This window comes from Lagopus leucura, unplaced genomic scaffold (genome assembly GCF_019238085.1).
Source record: "Lagopus leucura isolate 7727_CA_CO unplaced genomic scaffold, USGS_WTPT01 Super-Scaffold_100001, whole genome shotgun sequence".
NCBI classification, from domain to species: domain Eukaryota; kingdom Metazoa; phylum Chordata; class Aves; order Galliformes; family Phasianidae; genus Lagopus; species Lagopus leucura.
In genome coordinates this window covers 36,062,671-36,084,278 of record NW_024962262.1, presented here as the reverse complement: position 1 = coordinate 36,084,278, position 21,608 = coordinate 36,062,671, and the positions used below count along the sequence as shown (strand labels likewise).

Genomic DNA, 21,608 nt, shown 5'->3' with positions numbered 1-21,608 from the left:
CATACAGAAAAGATTCAGGAGGATCACCCACAACTCTGAAAGTAGAAAATTGGAACTACATAGAAAAGATAGCTTTGTATATTTTTCCTTGAAGACGGTGTGTAGTCAGCTCAAAATACAAACCTGGCGCATCAGACACAGCACACATCCACTGATGCAGAAGCCTGTCTGAATCAGACGTGGATGTCATTCAAATTACTGCAGTTCTGACCTCGTTGTCTCATTCAATTCACCTTTATTGCTTCCAGTGAGTATCCTCATGCCCTGTGTCTGAACAGCAATCTACTCCATTTGCAAAATTTAAGTGTACAGTGGTCACTTATCATTGCTTGTAATACGCCATATAAATTTTCTTGTACCCTATCTGTGCATTATTATGTGCTGAATGACGACTTTTATTTAAAAAGGAATTCAGGAAACAAAATATTACAGGCATTAATAAAAGTTTCTGGAGTGACATTATAATCTCATAACACTTCAGTGAGTCGAACATGAAGTGACCGTTGAACACCTTATTACTGCAGTCAGAAATCAAGTACTGTAACATAACATGTAAGCTAGAGAAATCAGACGGGCAAACAAAGAAAGCACACCGTTCCTTAATGGGTCAATCTGGTTGTTGTGGTTGTAGGAGCATGTTTTCGTAGTCATTCAGTTCGATAACGTGTCTAACAATGATTTACAAGGAAAAAAACCACCTATTTTATTTAAAAAATAAATTTAGGTGATATCCAGTAATAAGTAGAAACTAAATTTACTTTGAAAAGGATAACCAGAATAGAAACCACCGGTTGATTCGAAGGCTTGGGAACAGCTCACGTCATTCACTAAGCAGTCACGCGGAGCCCACTTCTCCTTCCTGCCGGCTCGGCAGGGCCGACCTGCATCAGTCTGTCCAGCAGGTGGCTGTGTCCCCTTCGGGAGCATACAAACCCACGGGGAGAGTTCCTTCATCGCTCACATAATCATCAGTGCTGCAGTAGAAAATTAGTGGCTACATTTAAGTCATTATTTGAAGCCCTCAAAGCTTCCAGAGCGTCTCCCCTGGAAAATCCCATCTCCATAAGTCGTGCAACCTGTAAGACAAATAACATAGAACTACTGAACCAACAGTTTTACTCAGATGATGTGTGCATTACCTATTTAACAGTGTCAGGGATCACTTTTTTTTCCACTGTTCAGAAGCTTATCTATCTGAAGAGCGTGCAAGCGCAGATGGGCACCGCCACAAAGACTTGTCTGTGACAGCATGCTTGAAAACACCGCCAGAGAGAGAGAGTGAGACGAGTGCTCTGTGATCACTTGTTCAGAACCGGTCTTTTGCTGTGTTTTCAACCCCGACCCAGTTTTGAAAGAAGAGTGAAATAGAAAGTAAGCTTTGTTGTCTGGCTGGCATTTTTTCTGTTTTTCACCTTGGCACCTTACATGACAAGGGCAGCCTGACCCCAGGGCTCACTGCTCTAGAGAAGAACGTGCCCTGCAGAGCCCAACGCTGACCCAAATGGGAAATCTTACAGCAGATGGGAAGACCTGTACAATTACACTTAGCTGTGCTCTGCTTGAAAAAAAACTGAACTCTCCAAAGGTCATTAAAAAGCCCAAAACGTTTGCTCCAGGTGGTTTTTACAGCCAACCTGAAAGCTAATCCTGAAACAGAGGCACGGAGATACTTAAATCAGTTCAGTAAAATTCATGGAAGGATTCCAAATGTTTTCAGAACAGGGCAAGTCAATGCCATGTGATGGACGAGTTACCTCGAAATGGGCACACTGAGAGAATCATTTTGGTGATCAGTAGCCAATTATCATTCTTTGCAACATCACGTTCTTGACACCTAACCTTTTCCCCTGTGCTAATAGATACTCAAAGTATCACAAATTACTACATGTTAAAAAAAGTACATACATCTAATTAAATCTATGGCTAAATTTTGATTGAAATTACACTTGAAAACTATGGCTCTCTATTAGGTATAAGTGAAAGTCACAATGTAACTAATTCACTTTTCTATTTAATCATCCAGAGAGGGGGGCAGCATGCAGAATGAAGCATGGCCAGGGGCAGCAGGAGGCACTCTCCATCCTGCTCATGCCTGCAGGTGGGCTGTGAGGTGGGAGCTGCAGGTCCAGAGTGGCCTGGTAGCCCTGGTGGCCGTCTGGAGGCTGGCATGGAGCCTGTTGCACAGAACCAAGCAAGCAGGAATGCAGCTGAGATCCTCTGCATCCTGTGACACATTAACAATATGTGGTCGTTTTTGAAATGCCTCTTGGAAGAAAGAACTCAGGATTTTTAACCTCTGCTGCTTTGGTGGCTTATTGAGAAATACAGTCTTGCTAAGTGTGGCCGGAGGTGGGAGTTCTGGTTCTCTTGATCTAAATTCGCTGTTACAAAATGTTTGAATACTGCTACCTTGGCTGTCAAAATATCAAAAATGCTACCATCCTTTTTTGCATTTCCCCTTCTCGCTCTATCACTTAGTGTCAGTTTCTCACCTTCTTGTAGAGAGAGAAACAAATCGTTACTTTCAACATCACTGCAACATCAATCTGGATCTCATAACCAGTAACTTTCTGAAGTTCCCTTTTCTGACTTTTCACCTAAGATAACGATTTTTATGAGAAAGAGGTCAGGCAATGGAAATAAAAGCTAACCACAGCAATACAATTCAGACGAAAGGTTTTTATGGCAGTGGGCATGAATTGTAACTTTGGCTTTCAAGAAGCGGTGGATGGAGTTTCAATGCTCCCATTTGCAGAAACATCCAGAGGGCATGATGGGAAATACATTTTAACAGCAGAAAGCTCTGTTTATCTGAGTATATTTTAACCACAGAATCCAGCACCAGGAAACTGAGTTGAATGCTGGTAACAGTAGTTGAAGGTGCTAAAAAATCCACGAGATAAGCAGAGATTTTTCTACCAGACGTTGCTAACGCTTACAAATCTGAATCCAAAGAACAGGCACAAACCTTGCACTTCTGCCATTCTAAAACAATTTACAGATTTATTAGCACAAATCTGAAAAATCAAAGGTGCTTGGGTAACTCTCTACCTCGCAAGGCAACCAGACAGCATTTCAGATGGCAGCAACTGGGTGATCTTTACAACTTCAGTGCATTACAACATGTAAGCATATACCTAAGTGCTTTCATACAGCTGAGCCTGGGCCAGGTTTGAGGTCAGAAGGCAGCACAAGTTGGATGAAAAACTGTTACATGAGTTCCAGCACAACAGTACAGTCCATACATACAGAATTTGTCACTTTACTCCCGGCACTGAATAGGCTTTTAGGCTGGTCAAAATTTCAGACTGGTCTCAGAAGGTGTTCTTTAGTGGGGGATTTTCTATTGTTTTTCTCTCCTCTCTCTCTCTCTCTCTCTTTCTTTCTTTCTTTCTTGTTGATTGATTTTTTAATTTTAAATTATTTTTTTTTAACTTTTCTGATGTAGGCCAACAAGTTCTCAATCAAAACCACCAGTTCAGTTAATTTGGGACGTAATCTAACATTGAATCAAAACTAGAAATTGTATCATAGCAAAGTTTTCTCTTTGGAACAATCTCATTTTAAACTAACTGGAAATAAGAGCATGGCACTGGCAGGTATTGATTTGTCTCCTTGGAACAGAAAAAGGGGAAAGAGGAACTCACTCTTGGAACCTATTCTCACTGAAGAATAGCAGATACCTTAGAAAATAAAAAGGCCAGTGCAGCTAACTGCAGATGGGCTAAAACTCAGAGAACTTGACTGCACACAATAAATCCTGAATAAAGAAACAAGATTAATATCCAATTCTTAAACTTCCTGGCAAATCCTCTCTTCGGAGACAACAAACTATCAACAGAAGTCTACATCTACACTACAGGTCTAAATCTACACTAGGCAGAAAAGACAAACTTCTCTGTGGCAACAGTATACAAAATCAGTCAACCATATTATGTAGGGAAACACCCCACAAGTGTCTGCTGCAGCCCAAGGCTGGCAGAACATTTTTATTTCCAAACAGCCACATGACCCAGTTGGGAACTTAAGCTGGAGACCTCAGTGCAGGAAGAGCTGTATGTCTACAGGGAGAATGATGAAATCTATTTACCATTCTTCCTTTTTTTTTTTTTTTTGAAACATATCAGCCCCACTTGTGAAATTGTCTAACCTTTAAATATAAGGAATGAAAAGTTATGCAAGAAGAGCAGTAATTCCCAAGTTGATATGCAACTCTAGTTTGAAAGATAATGACGAGTCACCGTCCCTGTATTGTGACTGTTAACTGGGATTTCTATTTATGCTGCTGCAGGGAATGATTAAGAAGTTATGTCACCAGACAAAAAAAACAAACAAACCAAAAAACAGAGGTAATTCCTAAAAACAGCTTTTTAAATGAAATATTAAAAGAAAAAATTACCTGTTCTTCAGAAACCTCAGTAGGTGGAGGTGTGTCTTGATCAGATGGGTGATGATCTTGGTAATTCTCATTGTGTCTATGACGTAGAGGAGGAAACAGTCTATTCCAGTTAATCATCCCACCCTGAAAACAGACACTGCTGTCAGTCTTTTCAAAAAGAACTACAGGTTCTTTTACACATAAAGACCATCCATCCCACATAATACAGAGGGCAAACATATGAGCGAAACACTTATCTCAAACAAGAGCTGCTGAAGCTTTTTGTGAAGTGAAAACTGGGACTTGTTACCTCTTTCCTAGCTACTTGAAGTAGCTGCTGTAAGCTAAGGAAAAGTGCTAATAAAACGAAGAAAGGACTGCCTGATTTCTTGCTAATACTTCTTGTTTCACATATGTTGTGGGTGATATGGCTCACTACAGTGCTAGGTTTCTGAGGCTGAAGAGCCTGCTCTCTTTGTGACTTTGTGCCAGACTTCGTGTCTGGCAAGGGATGCAACAGCACGTCCTGCATGTGCTTGCTTTACGTGGGTAAGAGTGAAATAAAGAAGCAGGGAGAAGAAGCAAAGATGCTTTTCACTGCATCCACAAAAACACATCAGGAAACTCAGAGCACATGCTGCTGATCACAAGCTCAACTTGCAGGATACCCGTGATAGACTTTCCACGCCAGTGATTATTTCTGTGACACCAATATGACTGTGACAGACTTACCTAACTTCATTGCATTACTACCACTGCAGAAACTGGCTGTACTCCAGTGCCGAATCATTTTCTGACTACATGGTAATAACATAAATACACAGCAGTAACGTAAGTATGGCATAAATCACTGAACAGAAACTTTAACAGCTCAGCTTGAAGCCTTAAAACAGTAAGACACACAGAATGCAAAGTGCAAGCTTTATCATTGCCCGGGAATGATCCATCTTCCTTTCATGAGCTTGCACAAACATTCTGGAAGAGATGTGGTATGACACCAGAACCTGCAAATGGGCAAGAGCAGCACCACTCGCTCCCTCTGTTCTTTGCAATGCAGCTGGTGTCCTTCTCCTCCTGACCCACTCCCTCTGCTACCATGGAAGAGATCCCCCTCCCTTTCAGTATATATAGGACAAGGACTTCCTTCCTCTAGTTGCTCTGTTTTAGGTCTGTGCTGTCGTTTCTCAGAAAATCTTCCTCTTATGAGTTTTTTCTTCTCTCAGCTGGGGCTCTTCCTGCCTTTATGTACTCCTGCAGCATTAAAAGCTCTCTGCTTGATCAGATCAGCAGCAGCAGCTTAACCTACTCCCAGACACACACACACACACACACACACACACACACACACACACAAAATCATTTATTTCATTTTCCTGCCCTTTCCTTTGTTCTCTTCCACTTCCACTGTCTCCCTGGGAGACCCAGTCAGCCCAGACACCACAGGAGGCAGTGCAAGAGCACACTTGAAAAAGCAGCTGGGGAGTCATGAGATGCGACCTGTTAGCTTCTGAAGTGTTCCATTCCCTTATGGCACAGTGCATCTTCCCTAAGAAGATCAGCACCAGCTATGAGTCACCACTCATCTTCAGTACAAAGTTTCCACTACTGGCAATTCGGAGTTTAAGACACTATTACATATCCATATTTCTACTTTATAAGCTGCACTAAGCATCTACTTAAGGGTTTTATCTTGAAGGATTTCACATAAGCCTTGTGTTAGCCAAACAGTATAGTGCAGCAAAAAGGAGAATTGGTTTCTAGTTTAAACCTGGAGAGGGATCTCACACCTTCTACTGACAAGCTGAACTCCTCTGTGGTCTTGGAAAATCACATGTCATGTACTTCCCCATCTCCAGTTTCCCCTAGCTCAGAATTATTTTGAGTTTTAATTCATTAATTTTGAATTTCTGGAAGCCTACTAAACTCCATAGTTCAGCAAGAACATGGAACTGATGCTGCTTTGCCTGTGTGTGTTCTTTTCAAATACTTGAGGCAGAGAAAGCAATGCTTCCAAGGGTAATTCATATAAAACTAGTGGATTGAAAAATGCCACCAGGATCAAGGCATGTTTTTTGTAGCATCAGAATTCATAGGGAATAATGCATATTAAATATAAAATCTACAATAAATGCATTAAGTTATCAGTATGCTGATGCATCTGAAGACTGAAATAAACGTACCTTTCCAGCTGTGCTCTCAGCTTCACCACCAAGCTACCTACTGCACCCCATCCTGCGTGCTGACACATAACATTGCAAAGACATCTGCCTTTTTATCTTAAACTTAACAATACATGTTAAATTAATGTGCACCAAATGCATTACCTGCAGTAAGAAATCCAGATTCCCTAACAAAATATCTACATCATTTAGAAGGTTTATTATGGATAACTGGATGAACTACAGATATGGATGGATGAATTCAGAACAGTTCCAGGCAAAGCTTGCTAACTCTATCCCAGAAATAACAAACAGACAAGGCAAATTGAATCAAAATTCCTATGAAAGGATCCTTTTCAGTTGTCTTCAGAATATTTCAATTACTTTTGGAAGTTGTGACAAACGTCAGCTCTTGACAGTATTAATGATGAAAGAATATCTAAAGCACAACTAATGAAGCCCAAAGGTCTTAATGCTACGTGAGCGCTGACGTTTAGGATTAATTACAACTTACTTTGGATGGTCTATTTCTCAACTGTGTATTATTTCCTAGACTGCACCTGAACCATGTAGTTATGTTTCTTGATCTGTAAATGCAAGGAAGTTGTTTCTTCTCGTGGGCTTGCCTCTAATCACATGATGGACACGTACAAAGTCAGACTGAAAAGAGCAGAGATTGAGAGTTGCAACAGGAACTGCTACTGTGGACCATTCCCTAAATATAAGAATACAGCAGGAACTGCTGCTAATGTCTCAGATACATAGAAAGCGGGGATTAAGGCTAAGGATTTCCAGTGTGCACGGTGAGTTTTGGACAACGTTACTATCACAGCAGAAATTGACCTAAGATCTGATTTTTAAATTGATTCAAAGCAATCAGAAAAAAAATGTCTTAAATTAACCAAACCTCTCAAATTCCAGTTAAAAATGTGCACAGATTTCCAGATCAATATTCTGCCTCGTCTCCCAGATGTTATTCTGCAGACCTTCTGTCCACAATTTTATGATACATTCTGTATTAGAGGGGTTTTTGACCATGCTAAGACACTTATTCTGAGAAAGGTCAGGAAGATTTCACATGAAGATATCCAATCTGTGAATCTACTTAAGCAATGCTTCTAAACCATCCAAAAGTCTCTACTGGAGAATGGTAAATAAGTATGCCTTCTGCAGGAGACTTGAAAAAAGCTAAAGCCATATTACCAGTGATGGTAACCACAGTCAGCCAACAGTCCAGATCACCAAGCAAACCCACAATGGTGAGGCAGGTCTAAGATTAAGACCAGAAGTCAAATCAGTGGCTTAGGACCTGGACTTTGTACTAAAAAGCAGCGAACTCCCAGTTGAGGTGGGTGAGGCCCCAAGACTTCTCACAGATGTTTCTAACCACAGCTCTTTCTCACAAGTCTGCTCCAAGGCTGAAGAGCTGTACCGTGTCAGAGGAGGCCCTCAGTACAGGCAACACAACCCTCTGGAAAGCATGTTGGTGTGCTCAGGATCACAACTGATAAACCAACTGCTTTCCCCAGGCAGTGCTCTGGGCAGAGAGAAACCATTCATCATGTTATCCACACAAAGGTAAGACTTACTGTTCATGCCTTCTTTCTTAGTCCAAATCTTTCATGACCAACCTGGTGAAGATTTTCTGCTCCTCTGCTAGAGGAAGGCAATCACTGAGAAAATCAGTCTATAAACTACCATTCATACAAATATTTTGTACAATTGGTGACTGGGCCCTGATTTCTGCCTGCAGCAGTCTTCCACATGTCATCAGAGAAAACTCATGTCAAAAAGACTGCTTCATTCAGTAGCCAAAGAGCAGGATGGACACATTTAAGGAAAGGTCTATAAGCCTTCCCCATTCTATTCCTCCTACAGCTGTAATTTTTTAACTAAAGAAAACAGCAGTTTCCTTTGATGCTAGCAGTGCAAAGACTGGGTGAATTGGTTGATGGCAAGTTCTTTGTTACCATCTGACAGGAGACAAACAAATCAACGAGACCATCTATAGATCTCTGTTACATCACTAACAGAAGTGGATTAGGAAAACATTGACGATGTTGGAACTCCTGTTACAGGAAAACAACAAATCAGTCACAAGCTTCAGGCGACCAAACAATGAGATGGAGGAATGGGTTAAAGGAATGGGAAAATGGCATCTATCCATGATAGGAAATATTATAAGGAAATACTATATTGTTGAATTATTCTTGGTAACTGTCAGTACTTCAGTTGTTAGGTCACATACTAGATTTTATTTTTTTTTTCCTAAATGTTGTCTGGGATAATACTGTTTAAAGGAAAAGAGTATCCTCTTTTCCCACAGAACAAGACATTCGTATCAGTCTAGAGCTAGCAAATGTCTGATTGCATAACTTGCTGAAATCCCAACTGCACAACTATTTTTTCACATCATCTCCTTACTCTCTTTCAGAGATGACAGCTCTCCCTGCTTCCCGTTTACATACTTGCCATAGCATATTCTGTAAAACAATTCTCACACAAAGTCTGACAAACAAACATGTATTACACACCACTAATAAATAGTCACTGAAGTAGCTACCAAATGTGCTGGTATTACAATTAGATTAATTTCACTAGAATTGAAAATGCCTTACAGAAGTCCTCTTGATAATTTTTCATGTGGTTAAGATTTTTTGATAATGTTATCTCATGTATATGGTTAATGCCAACTTGCCATCTGTTTGCACAAACAGGAAACACCTCCTGATATCTGTCCTGTTCACCTTTTCTCAACACAACAACCACAGTAAAAAAAAAAAAAAAAAAAAAAAAAAGGAAATTGCTTTGCATTTCATCTTTTAAAGTAACAACTTTAGAGCTTGCTTCCCTGCATAGTAGTCATTACTTGGTGCAGGTATAGATGCTGTCGTACTTCACTGATATAAAGATTCATTCTAAGAAACAAAAAACACTTGCCTTTCAGACACAATCTTTTTGTTAAAAATATTGACCCCAAAGTGTATGTACTGATAATATAAAAAACCAACGTAGCCATGAATGGTACACTGATACCAGCTGCCTCAGTCTCTGAACACTGTAAAAAAGATCAATGGCAATGGTAAAATTTCCAGTGGACTTATTAAAATGTCTGGCCTGTCTCTTTTTGTGAGGTAAAAACTGTTCTGGGGGTTTATTTCATCTTAAACTTTTTTCTTTTTTAACCTTAATAACGTTCTTTTTTGAAAGGAGGTAGAAAAGTAATCATACTGGTGCTGTGAGCATCACTTCTTACGATGGAAAGAATTTTTCACCATGGAAAGTAGTGCAGCAATTTCTAAACATATTCCAATTTCCTCTGGAAATTTATGCTACAGACAAGTCTCCTTAGCCCAGAGGCTTTGTCTCCAACTCTTATTTGCTGTATCCTGAGCTTTGATGTCTGCATTCTCCCAGAGGAGCTCGTGTGTCACAAAAATTCACAAATCCACATGTGGTCTTTTCCGAAGCCTGATCAGTTATTTCCTTTGAAATCCAGGAGGAACACCTCAGTCTGGCCTCTGAAGCCACTAGAGAAACAATGGAAGGGACTTCAGCACAGGCTCAAAGCATTCACAGCAGCAGATGCCAAAGATGCCAAGTGGCAGGCCTATCTGTGCCTTGGGAGGTGAGTGGGCACAGCTGCTTCTGCGACTGTGTTCAAGGGAGGTGTAGGGAGTTTTGAATGCTTCTTAGTGTACTCATGCATGCCCAAGCATTTGGCCTTGCAGTCTGCTTGCCACACATTACAGGAAGGGGTGTTGTTATATCACTCAGGCACACAACTAGCTGGTAGTAAAAGTGAAAAGCTATGAAGGTGCCCCCCAAAACTGCAAGTTAGCTCAGGACAGTGGGAGAGTCAGATGGCTCTGCATTCAACTCATCACAGTACGGTTAAAAACCTATTCTGTACCAAACTGCACATTATTGTAACACTCACATTTCAGTACCGCTGTGATGCAATAGTTCAGCTGGAAAGTGATGGATTGCTACACCAACAAGAAAGAAAGACATTTGATATCAGTCAGATGCTAAAAGATGGCATTTCTGAGAACAGATGTTAACTCGTTCACCCAGCATTAGGAAAGTGTTGAGCAGGGCTCTCATACTTTGTCTGCACTAATAAATGGGGATTTTGATCTTGTCTAGTCAGCAGAGGCAAGGCTTCAAACACCTTTTCAAAGCACCTCCATTTGTGGACTTTCCACTTCACTTTTGCATGCCTGCATCAGTTGCTCTTCATCCAGACTGGGCTTTTCAACTTCACCGACGTGGTCACAGCTACATCAGCTATCAGTCATAATCACAACCTGAATTTTAAGTAATTGAATGATTTGGAGCTGTTCTTATGTTGGTCCTTTAATATTTGCTAAGTGAGATAACCAGAGTGTGGCAGTCTGCTGTGCCAAATGCTGAAGGCAGATCCAGCAGCATGAACATCCTCTCTGGATTTAAGGAAACCATCTGTTACTCCATTTTTGACATTTTAGACAAAACAAAGGCAGTTCTGACCCTTCTTATTTGGCTCTTTGGATGCAAACTGGTGACAAGTGACTTATTAAAGCTTGATGGATGATTAGAAAGATAATACCTCCCTCACTTCCTGTGCACAAACATTTTCAAACATAAGTGAGAAATTAGAGTTTCAAAACTGTTTTGATTTGAGAAGCTTAGCTAGCAAACACTGGGTACAAAGAAACCTCAAAACCAGATTCTCCAATACACCAGCATAAACACATACTTGGGTACATAAAGGGCCAGTCTACCAACACATAGGAGGAAAAAAAAAAGGTTAGTATCCCATTCAAGGGAGCAAAGATTCAGTTGCAAATGGGAAGAGCTTCCATCTGTTGACATCCTAAAGTCAACATTCAAGGTGACGTGCTGGCAATACTGCTTAGCAAAACCTTCCCATCTATTGTGCTTCAACAGGCTTTAGAAACAACCAGTGACACAGATCTGTAGTTGTTATGTGCTATTATCAACGTTCCAATCAGAAAAACTGAATACCAAGATGGACCACACACTATCTGAATTAGACGTTTCTGGTCTCTATGAGCTACAAAAGAAGAGACTTAGAGGAAGAAATGACTTCCAAACAAGACTTCTGAGTGCAGATGAAGGGTAATAGAAAAAACTACTGACTTCTCAGCCCTGAAACTGGATGTCTAATTTGGTTCATGCTTGAAGCCGCAGATGGAAGAGCACAAACAGCTAAAAAGAAACTTGCCTTCTGTGGACAGTGGTGGATCAGACAATAAAGAATTAAATGCTCTCAAAATGCTTGGGGAGATTTTTATGCCGTGAACTTTTTTAATGGGGATTACCTCAAATTAAACTGTCAGAGAGAATAGAACAGTCACGTAGGAGAACAAAAGTAATCTCTATCTCAAAAATTATTTGCTTTGTTTTGCTTTAGGAAGCATTCCACCATTGCTTCCGTAGGGAAACTGATTACAAGCACTAACTCAAATTTAATCATTGTCTAAAGGCTACAGCTCAGAAGCCCAGTCAAACAGAAAGAGAACTGAATAATGGAGTCCAAGAAAAAAATGATAGTTCAGGGTGAGGGCAGGAGTGCTACTGAGGAGTAGGAGTCAGACACAGTTAGCCTTGTGACTCTGACCACTGGCTGTTAAGGAGGTACATGAAGCTTACTCTAGTAGTACTACTTGTGTCTGCCAACTCCTGGAACTGCTGATTTCCATGAAAAAGAGAGAAAATATAAAGTAGATACATAGAGGAAATAGTCATAAACTCATTACCCAGATCAGCACCCCGGAAATTCAACATTTTTCATGACATCAAATCCATGAAAAAGTTATTTGAAAAAAAAAAAAAAAAGAACAGAACAACACTGAAATATCTGAATAGTAGGGTTTAGCAACTGCTGCAATGATGTTATCAAAATGGAGCAGTAAAAAAGATTTAATGTATACCAACATCAGCAGAATACACAGCTCTACAGCTGACTAAGCATAAAGCTCACCTTTGGGAATACAAACAAGCATTATTCTCAACACAGAGAAAACATTAAAAATTACAGAGGAAAAAAAAAAAAGAGGTTTGAAAACACCAGAAGAATGTCAAAAAGCAAAAACAGGTCACCGAGGTCTGAAAAACTATTGTTTTGTTTGCAAAAATGGGAAAGAAAAAAAAGGCTGATGGTATGTCCACAATGCATAAGGAAGATGGATTCTCAGTTTTAGCCAGTGATTATTGCTGCAGCATAAATAAACCCCTAGATCACTTATTAGCAGAATTTGTAAAAATATGACGTCAGTGCTGTAGAAACATGCCTCAGAGATCAGAGCTCATGTAACTCTTTCATTCTGTGAGTATCCCACCTACAGTTGTGTTTAAAATTTATGGCAACGTTGTAAATAGCACTTTCTATTCAATTAGGCCACAAAATCCCAGAGTTCCTATAGGTAACACACATTGGAGTGAAAGCCTAATTATAGAAAAGGATTTTGCATCGCACTGGGTGAAAACCTCCCTCATTTATTCAGGTAAAGTTGTCTGGTACATTCTTCTCTAACTATGATAGATACATCCATGGGTCAGTATGAACAAACTCCTTCCATCTAACGTTCTGTGAGAATTTCCAGGGAGCTGGCAATGTGTAAAGGTTGCAAGACATCTCAGGACCCAAGAAGCCTCTTGAAGCATTTATAGTTGGTACTCAAGCTTCTCAAGCTATTTCAGAAGACTTTGCTAAAGTAGCACCTCTCTGCATCAGTGTGAAAATGAAGTATGTTCAGATGTGGTTCTTCCTCGGGACGGCAGAAATAGACTGTCGGTATTCACTGAGGGATTTGTTTCTAGCATCATGAGCAAGGACAACATTCCTGAAGAGGAATTCTTGTCTTAGGAAAGTCACTGCTCCATTAAATTCTGCTTTCCAAGGTCAGAAGTTTACTACTTAAATAAAACTGAAAGGTAAATTGGTAATCTAGCCTCAGTCCTTAGCTCACAAAATAAGTAAGTTGCAAATTTCTCAGGATATGAGACGCCCAGTAACAATAAAGACACTCAATGCATCTCCCCACAGAGCATCTCTCCAGTGTCCCAGGAGGAAGACATCCAGTGAATGAACAATTAGGGGAAGCAGCATTGTTACAGAAGAAGTCTGGTCTCTGCAAGCAGGGGAATCAGAGATATGAATCAAAGGGGGTCTGGCCTCACTAAAAAGTACCAGGAGCTGGAACAGAAAAACAAAGACAGGAGGGAGAACAACACCCACCCCACAAAAAAAAGCTTAAAAGCAGAGGAAATAGTAGAAAAGATTTTCATATATTGCTGTAGGCTTATCAGAGACACTTGAGCACCTCCGTGATACTCTTTTTTGAACCAAAAAGTTAAGAGAAACCAGGAGGCAGGCAACAGTGTCTTCAACATGCTCAGTGTGAATGAAGGCTACTGAGAGCATTTTTTTAAGATGGATGGACCAAGGTTCATTCTCCAACCCCACATACAGAATGGGCACAGGAATGAGCACTAAAAGGAGAACTGGTACCTAATAGCCAACAGAAGATGCTGACCACCTTTTCTGCAGTCTTCCACAACCTTCCTACAACCCAGTGACATCAGTGCTGCCAGCAACACCTCGCACGCACTCTTCCCTCATCTATTTACAGTTTGGTTATCTGCAGCCTCCCTCTAAGCTTGTCAATGGGAAGTGAAAGTCAGGCTGGCTCCCTGCTAGCACCCCAGTGCACACATGCAGCAATTTCTTCCCCTTTCTCACCAGGGCTTTCATTTGGGTTACAGAAAGACAAACTTCAGAAAAGAGCTGGGAAATGAAACAGATCCAGAAATGCAAAAGTCAGAAGAGAAAGACCAAAAAGACCCATTGATATTACAGTATAAAAAGAATAAAATAGTGCCTGAAGATATAAACTATCTCCTGTTTGGAGCGAGAGAAAGGAAAGTTGCATCGACGCCTTCAGGATGCATTGCAAATGCTGACTGATGGGTAAGATGTGATGGGAAAGAATTTTCTCCAGAGCAGAGAAGGACGTAGAGGAGGAAACACAAAGTATGGGAAATAATAGAAATGAAGGGGAAGAGATGAAAATCTGGGAGGAAAATGACATAGTGGGGAATGAAAACGTGAAAATGATACAAAGGAAAAAAAGAGATCAGATTTATAGAAAAAAGGGAAAAGAAGAGGATACATTACTAAAATGAGAAAAGAGGACTGACAAAAAAGAGAGAAAGAAAAGAATTAAGAAACTGGGGTTTAAAAAGGAAAAAATAGCAAGCTGATATTTTTTGAGGGCATGAATACATGTGGCACACGTGTTATTTCACTGCCTCAAAAGGTGATGGAGGTGATGTTCAGTAATTCTGAACTGACAGGTTCAGAATTTGTCAGGATTATCAGTGGAAGGGAAAAAAGGACAAAAAATTTTCAACATGCACATCACCATCTGGTTAAGGATTGTATCCATAGCAACTAGAAAGCAAGACAAAAATCAGACACCGTGTAACCACACTCCCCTGCGAAACTAGCAACGTAAGGTGATTTTTCAGTTTCTAACAACACGTTCAGACACAGCAGCACTGCACATCTCAGGGCTAAATCAAAACCATGTACATCAAGTAATGAAGCTGGTGGCTTATGCTCGGGCTGTGTCCCTCACTCAACCTGCTCCGGGAAGCTGTGAGTGGCTGGCAGCCCAGCAGCCACAAGCACACCTCTCTGCTTCAGCATCCTGCAGGCAACATTTCTGGGAGAGAAAGACTGGGAAAGGCAAAGCTCTAAGAACTGCCAGCAAGGAAATTCTGTGTTCTTTTTGGTTTTGGTTTTTTTTCTTCCCATAGAAAACACCCAAAATTAATTCCGTTTCAAATAAAAGAACTCTGTAAATGTAAACAGAAAAAAAAAACCAAAAACCCTCTATATTTTAGTATCTTAGAGATATAGTTTAAACAACTTAAGAAAGTTTTTTTCCCCTATTTTTTCCCTGTTGTTTTTAAGCTTTCTTTTTTTTTGTACATCAGGCTCACATTCTTCAGAATTTCTTGTAAAACCTGAAGAATGAGCTTAGTACAAAAAGGGTCCATTTAAGAAAGGGGCTTCTTTACAGCCAGAGGACAGTTTGCCACATTCTGCAGGACAATGCAGCACTGTTAAAACCACACATTGCGTTCCTGTGTTTCCATATGCTAACAGTACACAGGGAAAGTGCACTGCCTCTTCCCAAACAGAAGAATTGTAGAGTAAAGGAAAAGGAGGAACAAACAGAATGCCTCCCCAAGGGATAACAAGAAAATAGTTGCACAATGACGTCCAGAGGAAAGTTAAAGTTTCCTTTCCTTGGCAAACAACATGGAAAGCAGGAGAGAAAACATTCATTTATCTCATCTATGGACAGCATATTGGGATGCCAAAAATCTGCACAGTATTCTCTTGCAATGTAACTCTAACTTGTATTTGACAACTTGATTGATATACTTCACAGCTTTTATTACTGTTAGTTTCACAAAAAACCTCCCAGTGACACTGACTGGTGTTCTTTACCAGCTTCAGCCCCAGAGGTAGCATTTACCATCTAAATTCCATCTGCAGTGCGATGCGTTCAACTCCACTGCCTTCAAATTATACCTTTGTAAGCTTCTAAAAGCAAAAGAATTGCACAGTTACAACAATCTGGAAAACTGTTTTCAAGTTTTGAACACTGAGACTGAAATTATCCTGTTTGTCCTTTTGTACCATTGCATCTCAGCTTTTGTGAAGGGCACTATTCATGATTTTGCTGATATCCAGTAAATTTTGTGAGTCATAAACAAAGCCCAGTAAATGCTTTCCTAACACACCTTTTCTGAAGAACCTTTCTGAAACGTTCACACATCGAATCCTTTGCCCTCTGCTCACCGGTTTCACAATTCAGCACTATCAGATCACAAAATGCCGCTCTAAAGTTAAAGACCAGTCAATGTAGGCGATTCGAAAGAGTTTCAGCAACTTTTAAGGTAAACCATGTCACCGCTGCTCAAACAACACTCATTTATTTTACTTAAACTCCCCCATATTTTATAAAAAACCTGTATTTGAAGTCAATAGTGAAAAGACATTTTGCCAATTTCATTGTTTGTAATCCCAGGAAAAGGAGAAGGATAAGAAGAAAACATTATCAACTCTTAACATTTATAATTCTGAACTTATTTAATGCTTCTTGCAGTTCAAAATATATTATAAAGATTGTCTTTCATAATTGGCAATTTCTTTCTCTTCTCATTTGAAGAAACTTAGCTGAATCTTCACAACAGCTTGTGGCCCAAAAGACACCTTCAAAGTGCCTTCTATCAGAACACGGATGTTGAATTATTTCTAGTTCATTTCTTACATTAAAACTGGTAAATGTTGTAATGGGGATAGAGATTAGAATCTTTCCACCCGAGGAACAATTTATTCAGATCAAAATGTTAAGAAATGGAAGAAAACCAAATTCCAGGGAAACAAAGATATATACTCTAGTTGTTGGCCAGAGCCTAAGCTTTATGCTATCCTACATCTAATTCTGCCAACATATTAATGGTAACATAGGTGTATCTACAAGCTACCATAAACGTACTAAGAATTCATATATCAGTACAGAGCTGCATTTCAGTCGGAGAAAAATCAATAAAGATCACAAATTGTCAGACTGTAACAAAATAATGGACAATGTATGCTCACATAGAGAAATCTAAGGCACATATCTGCTAAGTTTGATAGAGCAGCAACACCTATTTTTAAGGCATAGGAAGAAGTTAATTGAGACACTGTCTGCCTTGTTCTGCAGTACAACAGAAAACATGTGAACGTCTTTCACTGCCTTGACTAAAACAGAGAAAACAAAGGGCTCTGCTATTCCATTCAGTAAGGAAATAAAATGAACACTAAATGCAGCAAAGAGAAAGTTCCTGTGGTTGACCTCTGTAAGGGAGTTAGATGATTGAATTTCAGAACTTTCTCAAAGATGCAAGCCTTATTTAAAGTACATTTGCAAATAAAGTTATTGTGTAGATAATTTTCTCCGAAAAGGATGCAAACAATACAAATACTCAGAACAGACAGAACTTGCTAACTTTCACCAACAGCTTACTGTCTTTAGTAAGAGGAAAGGCAGGCACTTTACCTTTCAGGCTGACTTTTGGAGAAAGAAATGCCAGACGTATTGATATCCTTACAGGACTGTCTGATGCTCTGCTTCTATCTTGCGAAACGATTTTAACATTAAAGTTACAGAAACACCTGAATGGCCAACAGCCGGTGTATGAAAAACCAATTGAGAAGAATATATCAAGCAGGAACCATAAAATATACAAACTGAAAACATATGTTTCCCATAAACATAATCTTTATGGAGCATGCATCAGTACCTGCTGCTGCCTTTGTCTCCTCATTTGGGCAACCTGAGACATCATGATTTGTCGATCCAAGAGCTCCATTCTCTGCTGCCTCTGGATGTCGACTGTTGCTCCCATTCCCACTCGGATTTCATTCGTTGGTTCCGCAGACGAGAAGATTGGTTCAAGAGTCCAGGAAAATATCTTTGCTACCCAGCTGGGTACACAAAGAATTCGATGAACTTTTAATATACTGCTATTGTAGCAAATCCCAGAAATCTAAAAGTCAAAATGAAATGTTAAAAAAATAAAGACTTTAAATACAGCAAATGTACTTTGTACTTAGCTGCAGATGGCCTTTCTATTTTAAACGTACATTTTAATGTTTTCACCCAGAGTCTTAGGTCAAGAACCAGGAATAGGGGATTTCTTTACCTTCAACTTCCTCACAACTACAGACTGTTACATTTCAAAATCTGTGTACTGCACTGCCTATGACTCAGAAAGTTGCTCTTTTTTTTTTTTTTTTTTTTTCAGAACTTCAATCCAAACCAAGTGACTGTTTCTCAATCAGGTTGAGAAAGATTTCTTCTACCTGAAACCAGTTTTATTTTATTCAAATAAAACTTTGATTTCTAGTAAAGGAACTGGTCAGAATATGCTGCATGCTGACCTGAGAAGACAAAGGCTGCCCTTGAGAATGCTGAAGCACTGTAAACATTCCTTAACAAAAAACAAGTCCCTCATAGTTTCTGTCAGCATTTCCAAGTCTGCCTTTCAGAAAATCACAGAATGGCCAGGGTTGGAAGGGACCTCAAGGACCATGAATCGCCAATCCCTTGCCACATGCAGGGCCAAAAACCTCCACATTTAATGCTAGACCAGGCTGCCCAGGGCCCAATCCAACCTGGCATTGAACACCTCCAGGGATGTTGCACCTCACCACTCTCATAGTAATGAACCTCCCCCTAACATCCAACCTAAATCTCCCCTCCCTCAACTTAAAACCATTTCCCCTTGTCCTGCAGTTATCAACCCTTTCAAAGAATTGATTCCCCTCCTGTTTGTAGGCTCCCTTTAGGTACTGAAAGGCTGCAATGAGGTCACCCTGCAGCCTTCTTTTCTCCAGGCTGAACAAGCCCAGCTCCCTCAGCCTGTCTTCGTAGGGAGGTGCTCCAGTCCCCTGATCATCTTTGTGGCCCTTCTCTGGACCCTCTCCACAGCTCCCTGTCTTTCTTGTATTGGAGGCTTCAGACCTGGACACAGAACTCCAGATGGGGCCTCACGAGGGCAGAGTAAAGAGGAACAATCACCTCCCTGTCCCTGCTGGGCACCCCTCTTCTGATGAAGCCCAGAGTACCATTTGAGTAAAGACAAAAGTAAAATAGCTGATTTAAAGTTTAACCAAAAAGTATGCACAGACTTTTTCCAGTCTACCTTCTAGGGAAAAAATAAAATAAAAAGAACAGTTCATTAAAAACTGACATTGAAGAAAATCAGCCTTTGTGGTGCCCTTCTCCTACCTATTAAAAAAAATAAAACAAAAAAACATTACTGTGCTCATGCTCACGCTTGCCTTGGGACTTGATTTCATTGCAGATGATCTACTGTCATCACTCAAGCATCACTTTTAATCCCATTGCAAAACTCTGAAGGCCAAAGTGGTACTCAGAAAGGTCAAGTTCTTCCTCAAGTTCTGCCATTCTGCTTTATGCTACTTTTCTGTAGTTATGACTATTTAACATCTGCTGTTCCTCAAGAATTATGGTATACAGCAGAGTGAAATGAACAGAAAGAGATAAGGACCATCCAAAATACATAAACGGTATATATCAAATTAGTGCATTAAATTGCATTACATTAAAAACAACGTAGAAACTTCATGTCTGGGCAATTTATCTATCTAAGGATTCTTATCTTATCCACTGACATTTGTATAAACATACAGAAAGCATTTCATTGCTGCAAGTAGAAAGGGAGACAGTTTAGAAAAAAATAATATTTCTTGGAAGAGAAAACTTTTTCAGATTATTTACAAGGTTGTTATTAATAATCTAGTGAGAAAATGAAACTTTTAGAATAATAATTTCAGTTCTGCTGTGGGAAATACTGATTTTCTTTTTATTCTATCATATTTTATGACTTCTCATGGGGTTGGATGTAACACCAAACACAGGCCATAGTTCTAAGATGAGAAAGAAAAAACTTAGACTGCCTTTAACCCCTTATCTTTTCATGCTATGAAGAAGTTAAATGAGATTTGACAAGAGGAAGGCCATCATCTATGGCATCTTAGTGAAGGCTGCCTTTAACAAAACATGTCTGGATTTAAAGAAAGGTTCTCAAAGGACTCTGGGAATGACAGGGCACTGGAACACAAGCTTCTTCATGACCTCAGTTCTCTCCTCAACTCTAGTGAAACAGTTCCAGAAGACCGTAAATCCATGACTAAAACTTGGGCACATCAACTGGAAACTAAGATAAAACTCCAGTGAATACATAAGAAGAGTAGTATTCATATCATTTCTGTGATCATCTACTTTTGGCATGTAGTACTTTAGATACCTACCCAGCAAAGAAGGTACCTCAGAAGTTAGCCACTGGCTACTATGGGTATCAGGGTATATAGGCTCCTTACTCAGCACTTAGATTGTATGGCTACCAGGAAGGTCACTCTTTTGGGAGCAAGAACGACTGAACTTTGTTGCACATATTACATAAAATTTCATCTGATGATTTCAGAGATCTTTTCTCCCACTCATTAGGCTACAGAGCCAGGCTCCACCTTTGGTCCCAGTAATTTTGCAAGGAAAGGCAGAAGAGAAGAAAAGGACTCAAAACACTTGGTCAGAAATCACACCAGTATTCCTTCAACTCTTTCACATGTCCTTCCCAACTATCAATCTCTGCCCACCAATCACCTGCAGTCTTCTGTGAAGGCTTAAAATTTTCACCATAATCTATAAAGAGTTCAGAAAGTCACAAGAACAAAACAATGCAAGCAGTGATAGGAAAATCTATATCTTCCTGAATGTATGACAAATCTTGACACGTGTTTGAACATGTTAACCACAAACAGTTCTCATATCAACTCAACACAGAAAGTGCAGCAAATAGGACAGTACCATGAATTTGTGCCAGCACAATGAATGTGTGCCAGCACTTTGGGATTTGTTTGTCTCAGAAGAGGAAATGTACATTCTCACATTTTTCTAAGTAGAGATTGCTAGTCAATCAAGAGAATTTAATCAGAAGAGAAGGCTTTAGGAGCCTAAATTTTATGGACAACACTAAGATGGAGCATGCTAAGTGTGAGACTTACACACGTCTCCTATCTCCCTTCCCAGATTTAATGAGCTCACTGGAGTAGCATGGCTGGTTTATGGCCAGTGCAGCACCAGGTGCAGAGGGCTGTCTTCTTTCTCTCTCCTCTCTTTCCCCAACAGCAGACTAATGTCTTGGCCCCTCCTTGTCCTGCCTTAGTTAGAAACTCATTGCGTACCCCAAACAGGATCTTCCATGCTCACAGAGTAGAAGATCAAGAAATCTGACAATATGAAGTTCAGAGGAAAGTCTGAAATAAAATGAATCTCGTGAAGGAAGAAGATAAATCTATTTATCTGTATATCTTCTACATGTAGTTGCCAAGAAACATACTGTAGGCTAATAACTGTGCAGAGCAATGACAAGACTGCAATTCTTGGTAAATAAAAACAGATTGAAGGACAGAT

At 39.9% G+C, this 21,608-nt stretch overlaps 1 protein-coding gene across 1 annotated transcript in view; it reads right to left on the bottom strand.

Moving 5' to 3' along the window:
• Positions 1 to 218: 218 nt before the first annotated feature.
• The window catches only part of UBAC2 (UBA domain containing 2), a 93,222-nt gene continuing 71,832 nt past the window's right edge, over positions 219 to 21,608 (bottom strand). Inside the window, exons 7-9 of the mRNA XM_042867109.1 lie at positions 17,911 to 18,156; positions 4,400 to 4,522; positions 219 to 1,076 (exon numbers count right to left, since the gene is read on the bottom strand). Of these exons, the coding sequence (XP_042723043.1) occupies positions 969 to 1,076; positions 4,400 to 4,522; positions 17,911 to 18,156 (477 nt within the window). The 3' untranslated portion in view covers positions 219 to 968. The remainder of the gene's footprint in view (positions 1,077 to 4,399; positions 4,523 to 17,910; positions 18,157 to 21,608) is intronic.